This window comes from Natator depressus, chromosome 3 (genome assembly GCF_965152275.1).
Source record: "Natator depressus isolate rNatDep1 chromosome 3, rNatDep2.hap1, whole genome shotgun sequence".
NCBI classification, from domain to species: domain Eukaryota; kingdom Metazoa; phylum Chordata; order Testudines; family Cheloniidae; genus Natator; species Natator depressus.
This window is the reverse complement of record NC_134236.1, coordinates 78,594,231-78,610,829: the sequence shown is the minus strand read 5'-3', so window position 1 is coordinate 78,610,829 and position 16,599 is coordinate 78,594,231. Positions and strand designations below refer to the sequence as shown.

The window sequence follows — 16,599 nt, the reverse complement described above, 5'->3', positions numbered from 1 at the left end:
TCTTAAAGACACTGACACTGTACAAGGACTTTGTAATTAAAGCAGAAGACAAAAAGGGAACAATTGTAATTATGAATAGTCAAGATTGTTGAAAAGAAAATTTGAGGCAATTAAATTATGAAATCTCTTATCAGCCACTTGCTGCTGATCTGACTAAGATTCAAAGAGAGATTGATGCAATTTTGGAAAGAGGATTAAGGATTGTTAATGAGGAGCTGAAAAAATGTCTCACTGAAGAGTAGGCAATGTGCCTTCCTTTTCTTTGCATAGAAATTTAATGAATGCACTTAATACCCCTTTTCAACATATTAGTCAATATTTATATTTTCATGCCATGTTTAGAAACTTTACATCTTTACCCAGGTATATTTGTAAAGAAGAGATCCCAGCAGGTTGCTTCTGTGGCCACTCCTGCTTGTCTGCATCATGGAGCCATTAATCAATATCCAAGGAGCAAAATAGACTCCATCTACACTATAGACTAGGGGTATGATTTCCAGCTTGCATAAACATATAAATAGTCGTATAGTGATGATAGCATGGAAAGTGGTGGCATGGATAAGTTATTCACAGTACATACTCCCTGGGTTCAGGTGGTTTTGTACTCAGTTTTCTCATTGCATTAAGGTTATGTATCTTAGGAGTGCATTGTATTAAATGCAAAGATTATGTATTATTATGAGCACTGGGAAGTGTTATGAACTGAAAATTTCAAGGGGTTTGCCTAGGGACTCTTGAGATGGAGGTGAGTGCAAATTCCCATTTCTGGTTATGCAAAAACCTAGCCTTTTGAAGCTATTCCCTGAAGAGGGGATCATTGTATATTGAGTACCTGTTCCCAGAATCCGAAGATCAAAAGCCTATGCTGTGTAAAGGAAAGCCTGAACTAGCTATAGGTGTGCTTGTTCTGAGCTAAAGCTATTATGCATTTGTAATGACTGAAAAACCCCTTTGTGGGGGGTGGAGGCCTGACTCCTACCAGAAGCCCTTCTGGAGTTCTGGTAAACTTCTTAGCATGTGTGTAAAATTCCTTCCCAACCCCCAAACTCTCAATCAGTTAAACTGTGAGCAAGACATGTCACACAGGTATCTAGGACAAAGGATTTTCTGTATCATCTCTGAGAACCAGGCCACCTCAACTGGTATCCCATTCCCTAGTCATGGCAGATATCTGATGTTTCAGAGGAGGGCAAAAATCCCAAACCAATATTACAATTTTGCATTGGGTAAAAAAATACCTTCCTGACACCTGCAGGTGACTATCTGAAGTCCTGAAATATGAGATTAGATTATAACCATTATCATATACAGAACTACAAGTGTTATGAGCATGTTGGGCAAACCTCGCTCACCCCCAAACTCCATGAAGGGAGCAAATGACCAATGGGATTCCTTGAACAAAGAGCTGTTGGCCTGAGAAACAACACATTAGCAAGGGATGTCTTCACCATTTACTGGAAAGCTCAGGAGAGGCAAAGATTTGATGATCCTAACAGCCTATTCTGGCCCAGACACTTACAATCCACAACTTTGCTGCATAAAGCCAATACCATGAAACTGAGAGCGTGGCTGCAGATCATCACTCAGAGTAGCTTGTGCCATCCCAAAAGGCATGCAGGACAGTAGGGGGTTGTGTGTGTGTTGGTGGGGAGAGGCATTAAAGGCCTTTAGGTATCTACTATTCAGTTAGGTACCTCCTGACATTTTCAAAATCCCACGAGACAGCTATTTAGGCAACTAAGATCCTTTAAAAATCTGGCCTTGGGCCTCTGAGCTTTACTCCGGTCAGGGTAGAGACCATTTCTGTAGCCTTGAAAAAGTTGGTGAGTTGATTCAAACAGGCCTACAAGGACCTCTTTACTTGTTCTACACAAACACTGCTTGACCACTTTATTCTGCATTTAAGACTAACTCCATAAATTTGGCTGCTACTTCAGCCAGTCATGAATGCGTGACAAGTAGAACAGTGTCTCTGACACTCCTTATTAGGTTCACATGAGGCTTAATGGATTTGAAAGCTACCTGTCACATGAGGTATTCATGGGGTCTGGAGAAAGCTGATTGAAGCGCCTTTTAAACCATTTGATTTTTGCAAACTTACATTTTTCCCTGGCAGGCCATTTACCTCGTGGAGGTGACTTCAGCTGGCTGAGTGAGAAAAGTAGAAACATGCCCTGGAACATGGAGTGTTGGCAGTGGGACTTCTTCCTGAAGGCCAGACCTAAGTAATAATGGTTTGTAATGTGTGGTAATGGCACGAGGTAGCTGCTCCTTTGCAGATGACCAGACTGGCATGTTCTATGATGCAGGTTATGGGGTAACCTTGTCTTAGAAAGAGTGGCTGTTAACATGGGCTGCTAGTTTCCGGCCAGCCAGGACATAGTAATGTGAAATCCATTCAGGCAGCCATCTAGCCACGGTATTCTTGGTAATCCTGGTCAAAGAATTTTGTTCTAATTAGAGTCCAAGGAATTTATATTATATCAATCAAATGAATGAGCCTGTAGATGTAGAAAGAATGTTGCCAGAACGATAGGTTCATGCCCTATTTTTGACATAACATTTTACAAAAAATGTGTTAATCAGTTTAGAAGTTAGTAGGTGCATGGAAATTAGGGCTAGACTCTACCTCAAATATGGAGACATGACTGATGACTATATAGCAATCACTTTCTGAGCCTTGTGTTTTTCATATAGAAGCAGCCCAAAATTTTGTCCATCTCCAAAGTTCTCCTACCTCTCTTCAGTTATGTATATAGTGGAATAAGTTTCTCATCACTACCAATCTCCTTTTCTCCTTCCCATAAAACTCTTTAGGATGTGGCAGAGAAGGGGCTTTCCTTTCAATTGGGTAGATCTCTGTGAAGTCTGAGAACATACAGACTTTCAGACTTTAAGGCCTGAAAGGACTGTCATAATCATCTGACCTCCTGCATGTCACACCACAGAACCTCACCCATCCACTTCTTCTATAAACCCATCACTTTTGGCTGAGTTATTGATGTCCTCAATTGTTGATTTAAAGACTTTAAGTTACAGCAAATTCACTATTTACGCTAGTTAAGACCATGCCAAACGCTGCAGAGGAAGGTAAACGTCCTCCTGAACCCCACCAGGGTCTCTGCCAATCTGACCTGAGGGAAAATTCCTTCCCAACCCCAAGTATGTCTACTATCTCAGAAAAGGAAAGGAAAGGAAGCATTTTGCATGGTGTAGGGCTTTCTTGAGTGTTACTGTCTATGCAGTCCTATTTGCAAGACAAGGTGTGTAGTGCCAGAGTGGCACTAAATTTAAAAAGGGACCAGGCACAATAGGAAGAAGAAAATCTGGTAAGTTCTGCCACCAGGCCAGGTGCATCAAGTGATAGACACCCTCTGAAAATACAGTTCACTTATCCCTACTCAAGAGGCCTTCTCTATTTTCTGCAGTTCTATCATTAGCAAAGAATTCCTTTGCACAATGGATTTAGTGCATACTTGTGGTATTGGAAAATTTGCTAGACTTGCTCAACAATTAGATGGATTTCAGCAAAGGAATGAAGCCAGTTTGGGTCAAGGTAAGAGAGGAGTTATTTCACTGCTTGTTTTCCAAACCTGACATAAGTTAGGACGTGAGATTTGGACTAAACTTCTGACAAGTTCTCAGTTTTATGTAATCTGAATTGGTTGGCCCATCCTTAAATGAGATAGAATGAGTAGTAAAACTGCTGTTAAGTAGATCAGTACATGAGGATCTATGTTACATAAGTTTTATTTCCGTTATGTTTTGGCTATTGTACCGTTATTCTGTAGGGTAATTCCCACTGATGTGTAAATCAGAGTGATGGCTCCTGTCAATTGACTTTTTACTATAATTATTTGTATAATACATAGGACCCCCAGTTATGAACCAGGACCCTCAGAGTGTTAGACTGGCAGGCAATCAGATCAGTATCACTTCAAACAATTTAAAAAGGTCTTATTTTTATTATTTATCGCTCCGTAGATATGCATGGTGCTTCATATAACAAATAAAAGATAGATTCCCTGCCCGCGAAGAGCGTACAATCTAGGCAAATACAAGAAAAACAGGAGGAAGAGATAGAGGCAGGGAACAGGAAGTAAAATAAAAAGAAGGACAATAAGATTACAGTCACATGAAAGGCTAGTGTATGTGCCCTTGGAGGTTACAAACAAGGGAGATGAGGTGTTCCGAGTAACATTGGTTTAACTGGAGCTACGGATTATAGGACAGCTTGAAGATATGGGTTTTGGGAAGAGATTTAAAAGGTGGAAAAGGAAGAGTTTAGTGGACACATCAGAAAGGTGTAGGGGACAGCATGAAAGAAGTAGGAAGATGACACCAAGGAATTCATGCCCGAGAACAAACTAGATGACCATTGTGGACATTTCTGGAGTCAAAAATATGAATCTATGACACAAGGCAAATTGTACCTGTAAACCTGAAGGCAGGCTTGAAGGCAGAAATGCTAGTGTCATACTTTGGCCTCTATGTTTCGGTCATTGTACATTTAGCTGAATAAATTTACCATTTTTGGAGATTCTGGATGAAATCTTGGTCACATTGAAGTCAATGGGAATTTTGTCATTGATTTCAATGTAGCAAGGATTTAACCCACTATATTTTGTGATGGGTCTTCTTTATCTGGGGATAAGGTGAAGTGGTCACGAGCTGCTCCATGATTGGCACATTTTTACCAGCCTTAAGCATTATTCTGCAGAAATGATCCATATGGCATATGCCTCCTGTCTCTCTCGTTCTGTGCTATTATCTGGTTTGATACCTCCTTATTTTGTAAAATATCATGGCATTTTTCCCATTTCAAATTTATTTAGTTAGTTAGTTAGTTTCTTCCATTCTCCATCATGTCCTTCACATTCTGTCATATTATCCAGTCAACTTATTATTATTTTTTAAAAATCATTGAATGATGCGTCTTTGGAAGAAGTGAAAGGTGAACCTGAGAAGGGCAGGTTCTGATAAGTCCCCAGAAATTCAGGTGCAAACTTGAAGATTCGCCACTCCTGCATTAAGCTCGTCAGTTAAAAAATTGGGCTGGAAACCTCACAAGAATAAAATCTCTCACAAAACTGCCGGCACTTCCTGGTTTCTTCCAGCCTGGGAATATTACAAGAGCAGTGTCTCTTGCAGTAGTCAGAGTGGTAGCCGTGTTAGTCTGTATCAGCAAAAAGAACAAGGAGTACTTGTGGCATCCTCTAAATCTAAGAGACTTGTTAGTCTCTAAGGTGCCACAAGTACTCCTCATTCTTCTTGTAGTAGTATATCTTGGTATAATGAGCCAGATTGATGTAAATCAGCTTATCTCTAATGATTTCAGCTGAGGCCCAGGATTTCTACTTCCAGTCCTGCCCAAAACTAGATTCCTCATAAACACATAGAGTTAAATATACTTTGTCATTTCTTTTTGTATCTAAATAGTTGCCTGTGCCCAACTAAAGGTTCTAAAGAAATGTGCTAAGAGGCAAATCTGAAGATTTCACACTTGGATCCTGGGAATCCTTAAAGATTGCAGACCTGTACATTAATTAAAGTATAAATAAAGGGAATGTCACCTGAAGAATTCATTTCTTACGTCTTTTTTTTTTTTTAAATCATCCAGGTAGATCCTCATAGCTGAATTATAGCTGCTTTAAAACTCTTCTCTGGACTGACAATCAAGATCAGCCAGAGAAAAAGCAACCATCCGTTCTGAGAAATCAATGGACATATTGAACTCTTGTATAAAAACCCCCACATAAAACAGTTGAACTGTGTAAAGTCTGACTGCATCTGCAAGAGCCAGATGCCCACTTAGCGTAAATAGGTGTAGTTCCATTGATTTTAACAGCGCTACAGAGCTATCACAACTTACACCAGCTGAGGATCTGGCCCTTGCCATTAGAAATGGTGTTTTCCCTCTCAGGATATGGAACCGCATCCATAGTATTGATGGGAAAATGATCCATTGAGCTTTTGGGGATGTATAGCAATGCATGACATTTTCTGCTGCTTTGGGGACTACTGTGTGTGTTAGTCATTTTTTTTTATTTAAATTCTTTGATTCTCTAAAAACAAAAATCATTACCAGCTCACATCAATAAACATAAATGGGTGAGAGTATACATTCAAATTATGCCATTATCCCAGTGAGTCTGTTGAGCCATCCATTCTGGTCTTGATATTCAAATCTCCAATTACCAGTTACTTTGCATGCTTCTCTTGCCATTGAAGGCTGCATGTTCTCACTGAGATGCAAATTAATCCATATTGTTTTCAGTTTTAATATTCCCCATTCCTTAGGGGTTTTTGTCCCAAATGATATATATGGGGCATTTTCCTGCCTTTTCATACTTACTGTGGCTCACATTAATGTTAATGAGAATTACCCATGTGGATCAAGGGGAGAATGAAACTCCTGCTTATTTCAACATCCTTAAATGGAGAAAAAAAGGTTAGTCTGAATATAATACAACATTATGCTTTATGACTTTACAAATTTTATTGTAAATCATCAGTCAATGCAATAGCCAATATTTTACCATTCCAAACCATCATAATTAGGAGTTTCCATTGTCCTGTATGACAGTTACTTTTTTTTCCTTTTTATTTAAAAAATGAACTTGTTTAAATGTGCATTATTTAACTATATATATTTTTTCAGAACCTTTGCTGAAGGTGTTTTTATTTTATTTTATGTTTTGTTTATTTTGGCAAAAATAACCTGTTCTTTATACCACATCAATGGGATGAAACTCTCACAAGCAGAGATTTTATTTTCCTGATGCCTAGTCATGATGAAAATGGCCAGCTCAATGCATATGAAAATTTATGGGAATTGGATAGTAGACCCAAAATCCCAAATAGCATAATATAACCCCTGCAATGTTGGTGATCTATATTATACTTTTGTACTGGAAAAGTGAAACGTTATAGAATAATTCTTTTGGATGATAACATAAAATTGTGCCTTGCGTAAACAACTATTCACTTTCCTCACCAATGACTGATTTCTTATTCCTTTAGTTCTAGAACTCTGTTTGTTATAAATTAAATAAATAAATAAATAAATAAATAAAATAGCCAAATAAAATGTTTTTTCGGAAATAAAAAAACCAAACATCTTTATAAACTTTGGTAGTAGGCATAACATTCCTAGAATTATACGTTTTGCTGCATTTTCAGGATACAAATTTACAGGGTGCAAGATTTAACCTCAGTGGGGCAGTTTTTTCAAAATGTTATGTCCTGAAACCCACTAAAAGCAGGATGGGTAAATTAGGTTTGTAACAACTAAGGGCCTAACCCTGCAATAGGTGTCCACAGCGGGAGATGTACAGCAGTCCCAAAGGAGTCACTGACTTATGCTCAGTAGCAAGTGTTTGTAGGCTTGGGCCCTAAACTGAGATTGTTATAAGTAGCAGTACTAACACAAAGTACTGTACATATATTGCTCAAATCACACAGCAAAAACAAAACAACTAAAACTGACATAATTTTAATGCTTTTTTTTTAATTTTGTGCATTGGATTCAAACAGCAAACTGTGTGCACTTCAACTGTTATCACAATGTGGTCAAGAGTTTTGTGTCTTTTACCATTTACACACAATTGTTCATTACAGTATGTTATCAGCCTAGTGGAAACCAGGAGTGTAGCATGGGAAGCAGTGCTGGTAGTGCACTTAGCTTTATTATCTAACTTGAAAATATTTCTCTTCTAAGATTCCTTTTTCTTGATAAAAATAGTTTTCACCAAACGTTGGTGATGCACACGCACTACCATTCATGCTTGGCATCACACCCCCGACCAGAACGCATGTTCTTATTTTGTTGATAAAAAGTATTACAAAAATTTCCATACAAAAACTATTTTCATAGAAATCTTGCATTTCCACAAATAAACCTGAACATTTTTTTGAAAAAAACTGCTCAAGAATTTTGTTCATTTAACACTGTGACCGTATTGATAAATGCAGTCCTCTTTAAAGTTCTCCACATTCACTTCTTTTAGGTGACCAATCCCTTTTTCACTATTAGCGAGAATTGCACAGGCTCCATTGAGTTCAATTAGTAGCAGGAGCAAGGGTTTCACAACTCTTTTTGGCTAAAATACAAGCCTTCTATGTGCCAAATACACTTTATTTTTCTCTTTTACAATTAAAGAACAAAGTAATTGCTTACAGCTAAAGATTGTAAGATACATTTCTTTGTCAATTTTATGTCATCGAAAATTGGGTCAACTTTATGGTTTTCACACATCAAAATTCCAGCCCAAGTAAATTAAAAGGAAATTATTACTGCCTTTTTTACTGACATTTTTTTATTTTGATCATTGACACAGACACAGTCCAAAAGCAGGTTAGCATCCCCATTTTTATCCTATTCAGATTTCCTTTGCTTTAAAACTCCTCCCATCCAGTAAGCTCATATCGCCTCTGCAGCTGGCAGTTACAGTTTGTAGATATAGGCCAGCAAATACTAACTCTTCTATGCTTGAAAGTTCTCAAGAACATGCTCTGTTTTGAGACATTACTGTTTGAAGACTCCTTCGGTGGTTAGTTACTATGTCAGACGTTTATTCTCCACCACCTGGCAACAGTTGAACTTCAAAAGGAACCTGCAATTTCTCACTAAGACTGCATTTGAAATCAGCCACAAAACTCACATGAAACATTCATTCATTCATAATGGTGGAACCCATGACAAACAGTGTAACCCCTGCATAACTTGGTTGATCCATGACGCTTGTGATTCGAGTCTGGCCATTGCAACTGCTTAGATCATTGAGTCTCTAGTTCATAGACACAGCGGCATGAGGTAACTCATTTTATTTTGCACAGGTTGCATATTTCCACAGGAAACATTCTCGCAAAGTTGTTTGAAAAAAAAAAAGACGACAGTTTGTGCTTGGGGTATTTGGCCTCCCAGCTCTATGCCATGGTTTCTTTACCTGGCAACCTTCTGTCATTAAACGTGTGCATGTTGATAACTTCTTCTGTTTTCACAATAACAGGGGCCTGTGGTTTGTGTTTTAACCGACGTTGACACTTCAGAGACATCCTCAGCTCCTCTACCATGGCACTACAGAAGGACCTCTATAGGGGGAAATTTAAGGATGAGGAGAAGAAGAAGAAGGAAGAAAGAAAAAAAAAACAGTTGTAAGAAAATAAAGTTGCAATGTCTAGAAGCAGATTCACTCTTTTGGAACAGCCTTGTCAGTTTGCCATGTTTCAGCCTGCAGCTCATAACAAATTGCTGTCTTTTAAATATGTATCACATAATAATTAAAATGACTTATCAAGCTGTGATGGCTCATTGAAAATTTCACCTTGTCTCTACAATTATTTATCTGCCAACTAGTGTCTCGTGATGCACATTATATGTAAAGAGATTTCAGACAGATGCTTTGTTAGCATAGTTTAGCCTTACAGGTTAAAGTTTCAATGTACATGTTCACTAAATACTCTGCAAATCTCCCTGCTTTATATTTTCAAAATAATGTATTTCAGTCCTATAAAATCTGAGTTGCTGCTTTTCAGAAACTTATAAATGTTTTGTGTAAAGTTAGCTTAAATTAACTTTAAATTAAATTTAAATAAGGCAGAACTTGAGGTCAACAGTCATGTCTGAAGTTAAATGGAAAACAAATACCCAGTATCTTATTTTGCATCTCTTTAGCTTCAAATCTGCAATAGTCAGAAGAGTTGTTGTTCAGAGAAGAGGATTTGCAAGTAAAATAGTAGATTTAGTTTGAAACTGAGGTGCATAAACTCCTGAGAACAACCTGTTTGGTAGACATTTACTGCATGTTCCCCATATGGGCTGGATCGTCAGAACCTTACTTATCTGTACAAAGAAGTAAGGCAACATAAGGCCCTCCTTACACACTTGCTCAGCAGTGTTCAGACTTTGATCCCAGCTGCTTGACCAAGACTGCATTGTGTGCAGGAAGGAAAGTGAAGATGGGAGGACCCTTGGGTCTGAACTCTTCTCCTTCTCCACCCCTGCCACACTCTCCAGATCCAATAGTTCAGTCACATTGTGGGGAGTAAACTGTCCCATGAAGATGGGTGAAATAACTTACTCCTCCTGAGAGCAAGGGGCCAGTGTGAGAGAAATTATGACTCTCTGAGCTCAGCAACATACTGCCCCTCATTCGAGACAGATTGTCAAATTACAATCTAGCCCTTTGTGGAGGTCATGTGAGGTCACGTGAAACCCAGGTGGGACAAACCCTCCTAAAACAGATTCTTGAATTGCGTTAAGCAACTCCTAACCAGTATCTACTTTTATGTGATTAGTGATAGGTCAGCAGTGAATATTCACCTTGTTCACTTTTTCCTAGCCTCAGGGTTCTTGTTTGATTTGTAAATAACTCACTCTACATGAATTCACAAGTTCTAAATGAAGCCTTACAATTCTTTTGGAATTTGGTTATTACTGCTGACTCTCAGTGCAGCAAGAGGGAAGTGTGCAGAACAGACCTAGATTAGAAATGGCCCAAGCAGAGATGGGCTGAGCTGTGTCCTTGGCTTTTGTTTTATTCCAGTGTCATAACAAGCTCGTCAGAATAAAAATATATATATTAACAAGTGAGCACAAATGAAAATATCTTTTCAAAATAAACCCAGGCCACGAACTGGTAATAATTCAAGGAGCAATGATACTCTCCAACTTAAGCATATGTCTACTGTAAGGTTTACTTTTTCCTATTAAGAACAATTTTCTCCAAAAAATAGTGGTTGGTAGTACCCATGCACTACAATGTATTCTTGGTATTACACTTGTGACAGGAATCCTTGCTCATATCTTCTGGATACAATTTATTACTATAATATTTTATGCACATGTTTTGTAAATTAGTGAATTTGGTGCTTGAGAAAGATATAAAGCCTTGGATACAAAAGGGGGATTTTCAGTGGGAAACAGGGAGTTAGACGTCCAATTCCCAATGAAAGTCTAGAAAAGGTGGGCATTTAACTCCCACTTGTGCCTTTGAAAATCTACCCCAAAGCCCTCTCTTTATTCAAGAAAAAAGTAGTAACAGTGCAGTCTGACTCATCTGTCCCACCACCATGTTTCAGCCTTGTCCACGTAAGGAACATGTCCAAGGAAAATTCATGCTTCAGTTTAATTAAGAGCTCACCTAAAATTTTCAAAATGGACCTAAGTGACTTAAGAGCCAAGTTCCTATTTTCAAAAGTGACTTAGGCAATTAGGAGCCTAAGTCTTATTGAAAGCCAATGGCATATAGTCTCTGAAGTGTTTAAATCACGTCTGAAAATAAATATTAGTCTCCTACATCACTTTTGAAAATTTTATCGCTTCGTTTCTCTGGTAAGATGCTGAACAAGAGCTCTGAAAAGATTGGGGCTTTTACGGAATAGACTTCTGTCCCTCTACAGCTGGATTGAAACCACCAACTCACTGAGCATAGGTTACTAAAAATTTGGCAGAAAGTACCAACATTCAGTCACTATCACTGAATAGGATTCCAAAGGTGGCCAAGAGGTGAAAAGATGAACATTCTTATTGCCAATATCTTGGCACATCGCATATCTGAAAACAATATGAATTGGTGTTACAATGTCTTTGTTTTGTTAGAATGGCAAAAAGCAGCTAGGGTGTACTGGTGAATTTGATCCTATGTTCTTAGAAATATTACATTTCTATTAGGGCTGTCAAGTGATTAAAAAAATTGATCGTGATTAATCATACTGTTAAGCAATAGAATACCAATTATTTAAATATTTTGGATGTTTTCTACATTTTCAAATATATTGATTTCAATTACAACACAGAATACAAAGTGTACAGTGCTCCCTTTATATTTATTTTTGATTACAAGTATTTGCACTGTAAAAAATGAAAAGTAGTATTTTTCAATTCACCTAATACAAGTACTGTAGTGCAATCTCTTTATCTTGAAAGTTGAACTTACAAATGTAGAATTATGTACCAAAAACCCTACATTCAAAATAAAACAATGTAAAACTTTAGAGACGCAAGTCCACTCACTCCTGCTTCTTGTTCAGCCAATCACTCAGACAAACAAGTTTGTTTTCATTTGCAGGAGATATTGCTGCCCGCTTCTTCTCACCTGAAAGTGAAAACAGGCATTCTCATGGTACTGTTGTAGCCGGCATCGCAAGATATTTAGGTGCCAAATGCTAAAGATTCATACGTCCCTTCATGCTTCAACCACCATTCCAGGGACATGTGTCCATGCTGATGAGGGATTCTGCTAGATAACAATCCAAAGGAGTGTGGACCGACGCATGTTCATTTTCATCATCTGAGACAGATGCCACCAGCAGAAGGTTGATTTTCTTTTTTGGTGGTTTGGGTTCTGTAGTTTCCACATTGGATTGTTGCTTTTTTATGACTTCTGAAAGCATGCTTACATCTCGTTCCTCTTAGATTTTGGAAGGCACTTCAGATTCTTAAACCTTGGGTCGAGTGCTGTAGCTAGCTTTAGAAGTCTCACATTGGTAACTTCTTTGCATTTTGTCAACTCTGCAGTGAAAGTGTTCTTAAAATGAGCATGTGCTGGGTCATCGTCCGAGACTGCTACAACACAAAATATATGGCAGAATGCAGGTAAAACAGAGCAGGGGACATACAATTCTCCCCCAAGGAGTTCAATCACAAATGTAATTAACACATTATTTTTTTAATGAGCGTCATCAGCATGGAAGATTGTCCTCTGGAATGGTGGCCGAACCATGAAGGGGTATACGAATGTTTAGCATATCTGGCACATAAATACCTTGCAATGCAGACTACAAAAGTGCCATGAAAATGCATTTTCTCACTTTCTGGTGCCATTGTAAATAAGAGGCGGGCAGCATTATCTCCTGTAAATGAAAATAAATGTGTTTGTCTTAGCAATTGGCTGAACAAGAAGTAGAACTGAGTGTATTTGTAGGCTCTGCAGTTTTGCATTGTTTTGTTTTTGAGGGCAGTTATGTAACCAAAAAAAAAAATCTATATTTGTAAGTTGCACTTTCATAACAAAGAGATTGCACTACGGTACCTGTATGAGGTGAATTGAAAACTACTTTCCTTTGTTTATCATTTTTACAATGCAAATGATTGTAATCAAAAATAATATACACTTTGATTTCAATTACAACACAGAATACAATATATATTAAAATGTAGAAAAACATCCAAAATATTTACTAAATTTCAATTGGTATTCTATTATTTAACAGTGTGATTAAAACGGCAATGAATTGTAATTACTTTTTTTTTTTAGTTAATCGCGTGAGTTAACTGTGATTAATCGACAGCCCTAATTTCTACAATTGAATGTTTCCATCTGAAATGCTCTTAAAATACTGTTTGAGATGGCGATGATATATGTTGACCTCTCCCATTCCTACAACTAACCTCCTCATCCTGTTTCTTAATATACCGTGCTGTAAACCTCTAATATCTGTTGTCACACATACTTAGTGTACCAAATACTCACCAAAACCCAGATCTCAAGAAAAAGGGCCAACACATAAGACTCTAGGGCTTACTCCTAAATCTCAATATTTGTTAAAATGAGCTCCATAAAATGAAGATCATTTTAAAGTCTGACAGTTTTATGATGCAGATAATAAACTGGTCATGTCAATAATTACATTTAATCTAAGAGAATACATAGTATATACAAGTTTCTCCTGCCCTGAACTTTCAAATTAGTTTGTCTAAGTTCATGCAAACTTATCCCCATATGTTGTACTTAAAAGAGTTAAACATTATATTCACTGAAACATAGAGCATTAACTTTTTAAAGCATTAACTTTTTATGACAACTATATATGAAACATATTATGTGCCTGAGAATAATAAGAAGTTGCACTCCCAGAAAGTACTCTTTTTGTGACCAATCATTAAGAGAAACAGACACATTCTTCTTGTAAATTTAATTCTCTGCTAAAAGCATCTTTATAATTGATTCTCCACTTCAGGCTATATAAAAGTTCACAACTTACACCTTTGATTTTCTTTGGTTGCATAGTGGGTTCGAGGAAAAGAGGAAGAGGGCATTTTCCTATGTTGTGCAAAGTAACGTGCAGAACGTTTTACAAAGGATTACTCTCTGTTTGGCATTTCTTTAATTAAAATTCTACCCTGATCCCTCTTAACTCCCACCAACTCATATTTTTCTGCCTACAGAAACTTCATGTTTTTTTTTTTCCCCAAAGAACTGTACATTGTTAGGTTACACCTTTGGGAGCAGTAACACATGGAGTAAGAAAGAAGCTATACACTGCTTTTTGTAATTGGTAGATTACACTATTTTCTGAGAGGATTTTAGAAGATGTAATCAAATGTTTTTCCCAATTTCAAATGTTTTTTCAAATTATATTATTGTTAGAAAACCTCCAAAGTTTGGCAAGATTGCAAGATGTATTTTAGAAATGCTTCTCCAGCTTGAAGATGAGCTCTTTGAATACATCCTGCACAATTTTTCACTTAATTCAAAGATAATAACCTTTTGCCCCTTACTTACCTTCTGGACCTCAGGCAGGTTACAAAAACATCCACAATTATTGAATTTTGGCTACCTCTAAGCTGTCTTGCTAAATGTAACCGTAAGTAAATGTTGCCTGAAAGTCATTTTAGAGAGAATCAGATAGCAGATGATTTGCAAAAAAGTTTAAAATTCTACACACATTCTCAGAGTTAAATGTAGTTACTATAGCAAAATTAATAATCAATATGTAACGTTGGGGGGGAAAGTACTGCATTTATAGTCAGAAGGTTAAAGTGTTCAAAATAAAGTTTTAATCAGCATTAGCGTTGTATGTCCTTCAGCCTCTGACAAAAAGGGACTTTGCCAGAGCTCAGCTCCTTATGAAGTGTAAAGAATTAAGCTGTATCTACTTCACCCCATGTCTCAGCTGCCAGCTCATATGGATTCAGTATAATCATTTCTTACCATTGTTTATAATCTATGCAGACAGTTTGTGCCATTCTGGAGCCTGAAATAATGTGGGTTTGCATACCCACAAGCATGAATACCAACGTTGGACAGTTTTTAATACAGTTTTCTTATATTGCTGTATATCAAGTGTAGAGGAAAAGAAATTAGAAACCACATTAATACTCCTCAGACCCAACATTATGAATCACTATAAATTTTGCTTCTAATGACTGTAAAAAGAGCAATAATTATTGCACCCATAAATATCAAAGCATGAGAGCACGAAGTCAATGCAGAAAATATATGCTTTAGATCAAGAAAAACATATGGAAATAATGAACAAACCACCAGTACAAACATTGCCTGGAAACAAAATATTATGAAAAAACACAGAAATGGTATAGCTGTGTCTCAAATTCTGAATTAAACCAGCATTATTCTTTTTCTATTATTATTAAAGAAAAAAGACTCAATGATTTGCTCTTTTATAAATCTGTCTCCTTTCTTCTTTGATGGAGTTAGTGTAAAATTGACTGTCGAAATCCAGTATGAAATGACAAGATTTACTCAGAAGTTCATTACCTCCAGCCTTGCATGTCAGATATTATTTGAAGCCTTGTTAAAATTTCTTAAAGCAGTAATGGCAGTAATCCTGCAGCTTATATCAGATGTTATGGGTCAATGTTCTAACATCTACTAGGACATATCAATCAAACTGGTTTTCATCTTGTAGAAGTTGGCTGAGAGTGGATTCATAGCCCTGCCCTGAGCCTCCTTTCTAATCAGTTTCTGCTTCCATATGCCACTTCCCCAAGGATTTTGAATGATGTATAGTGAGGACCTGTCATTCCAGTCTCTTATATGCAAAGACAAACACAAATCCTAGAAAAAATGTTTCCACAGGACAGATGAAATTACAGACATTGCAGCAACTAATGGAATATAAGAAACAAACTTATGAGGATGGGGTAGAAAGAGGGAAAATAAATTGCACTTTGAACCATTTCACTTTCAACTTATATATAAAAACATATCTGCACCAATCATATTTTTAGAATGCTAGCAACCAATATACATTTGGACAAGAAGAGTCGACTTAAGGTCATATGTTCTCTAAAAATCGTGCATTAAAAGTGGCATATTGTTACACAGAATTTTCCACTGCATACATTCTTGGTCCAGTGCAAGTGTAGCGTTCAAGTATTCTGCAAGCTAAGTATGAGAGCAATTAACTGCAGTATTCACAAATACACTTTCTATTTAAGGATAGCCAGCTCTTTTGCCAGATCATGGATCAGGATCTGAATTAAGTAGTTAGTTAGGATTTCAAATCAAAATCAGTGGGAGGTTTGAGCAGAGACTGAAAACAAAACAAGGCAAATGTAAAACGATCTGAGTCCATACGTTTCTTGTGGTGGTTGAGAAAGCTTTTCCTTCACCATAGTATTCATGAAGTCCTGACCAGTAGAATTATTCCAAGTGATAGACAGCTTGGTGGAGCTGAGGAAGGCGTCACTTTGAAACAGAGTTGAATGTTGATTGTGATAAAGAACTTTCTATCTATCTTGTGGAGAAAATCAATCAGAATCTGACTTGATTTCCCTCTCCCATAGTAACAAAACTATGCTGGGGATGACTAATACAACATCTTTTCTGCCTACAAGTTTCAACGAGTTGT

The 16,599-nt window shown here is 37.2% G+C and overlaps 1 protein-coding gene across 2 annotated transcripts in view; it reads right to left on the bottom strand.

The window, feature by feature from the left end:
- Nucleotides 1-8,009: 8,009 nt before the first annotated feature.
- GRIK2 (glutamate ionotropic receptor kainate type subunit 2) overlaps nucleotides 8,010-16,599 on the bottom strand; it is a 594,466-nt gene continuing 585,876 nt past the window's right edge. The window contains exon 17 of one of the 2 annotated variants that reach the window (XM_074948160.1): nucleotides 8,010-9,093. In XM_074948160.1, coding sequence (XP_074804261.1) covers nucleotides 8,929-9,093 — 165 coding nt within the window. In that variant the 3' untranslated portion in view covers nucleotides 8,010-8,928. The remainder of the gene's footprint in view (nucleotides 9,094-16,599) is intronic. The other variant, XM_074948159.1, reaches the window with a different exon arrangement.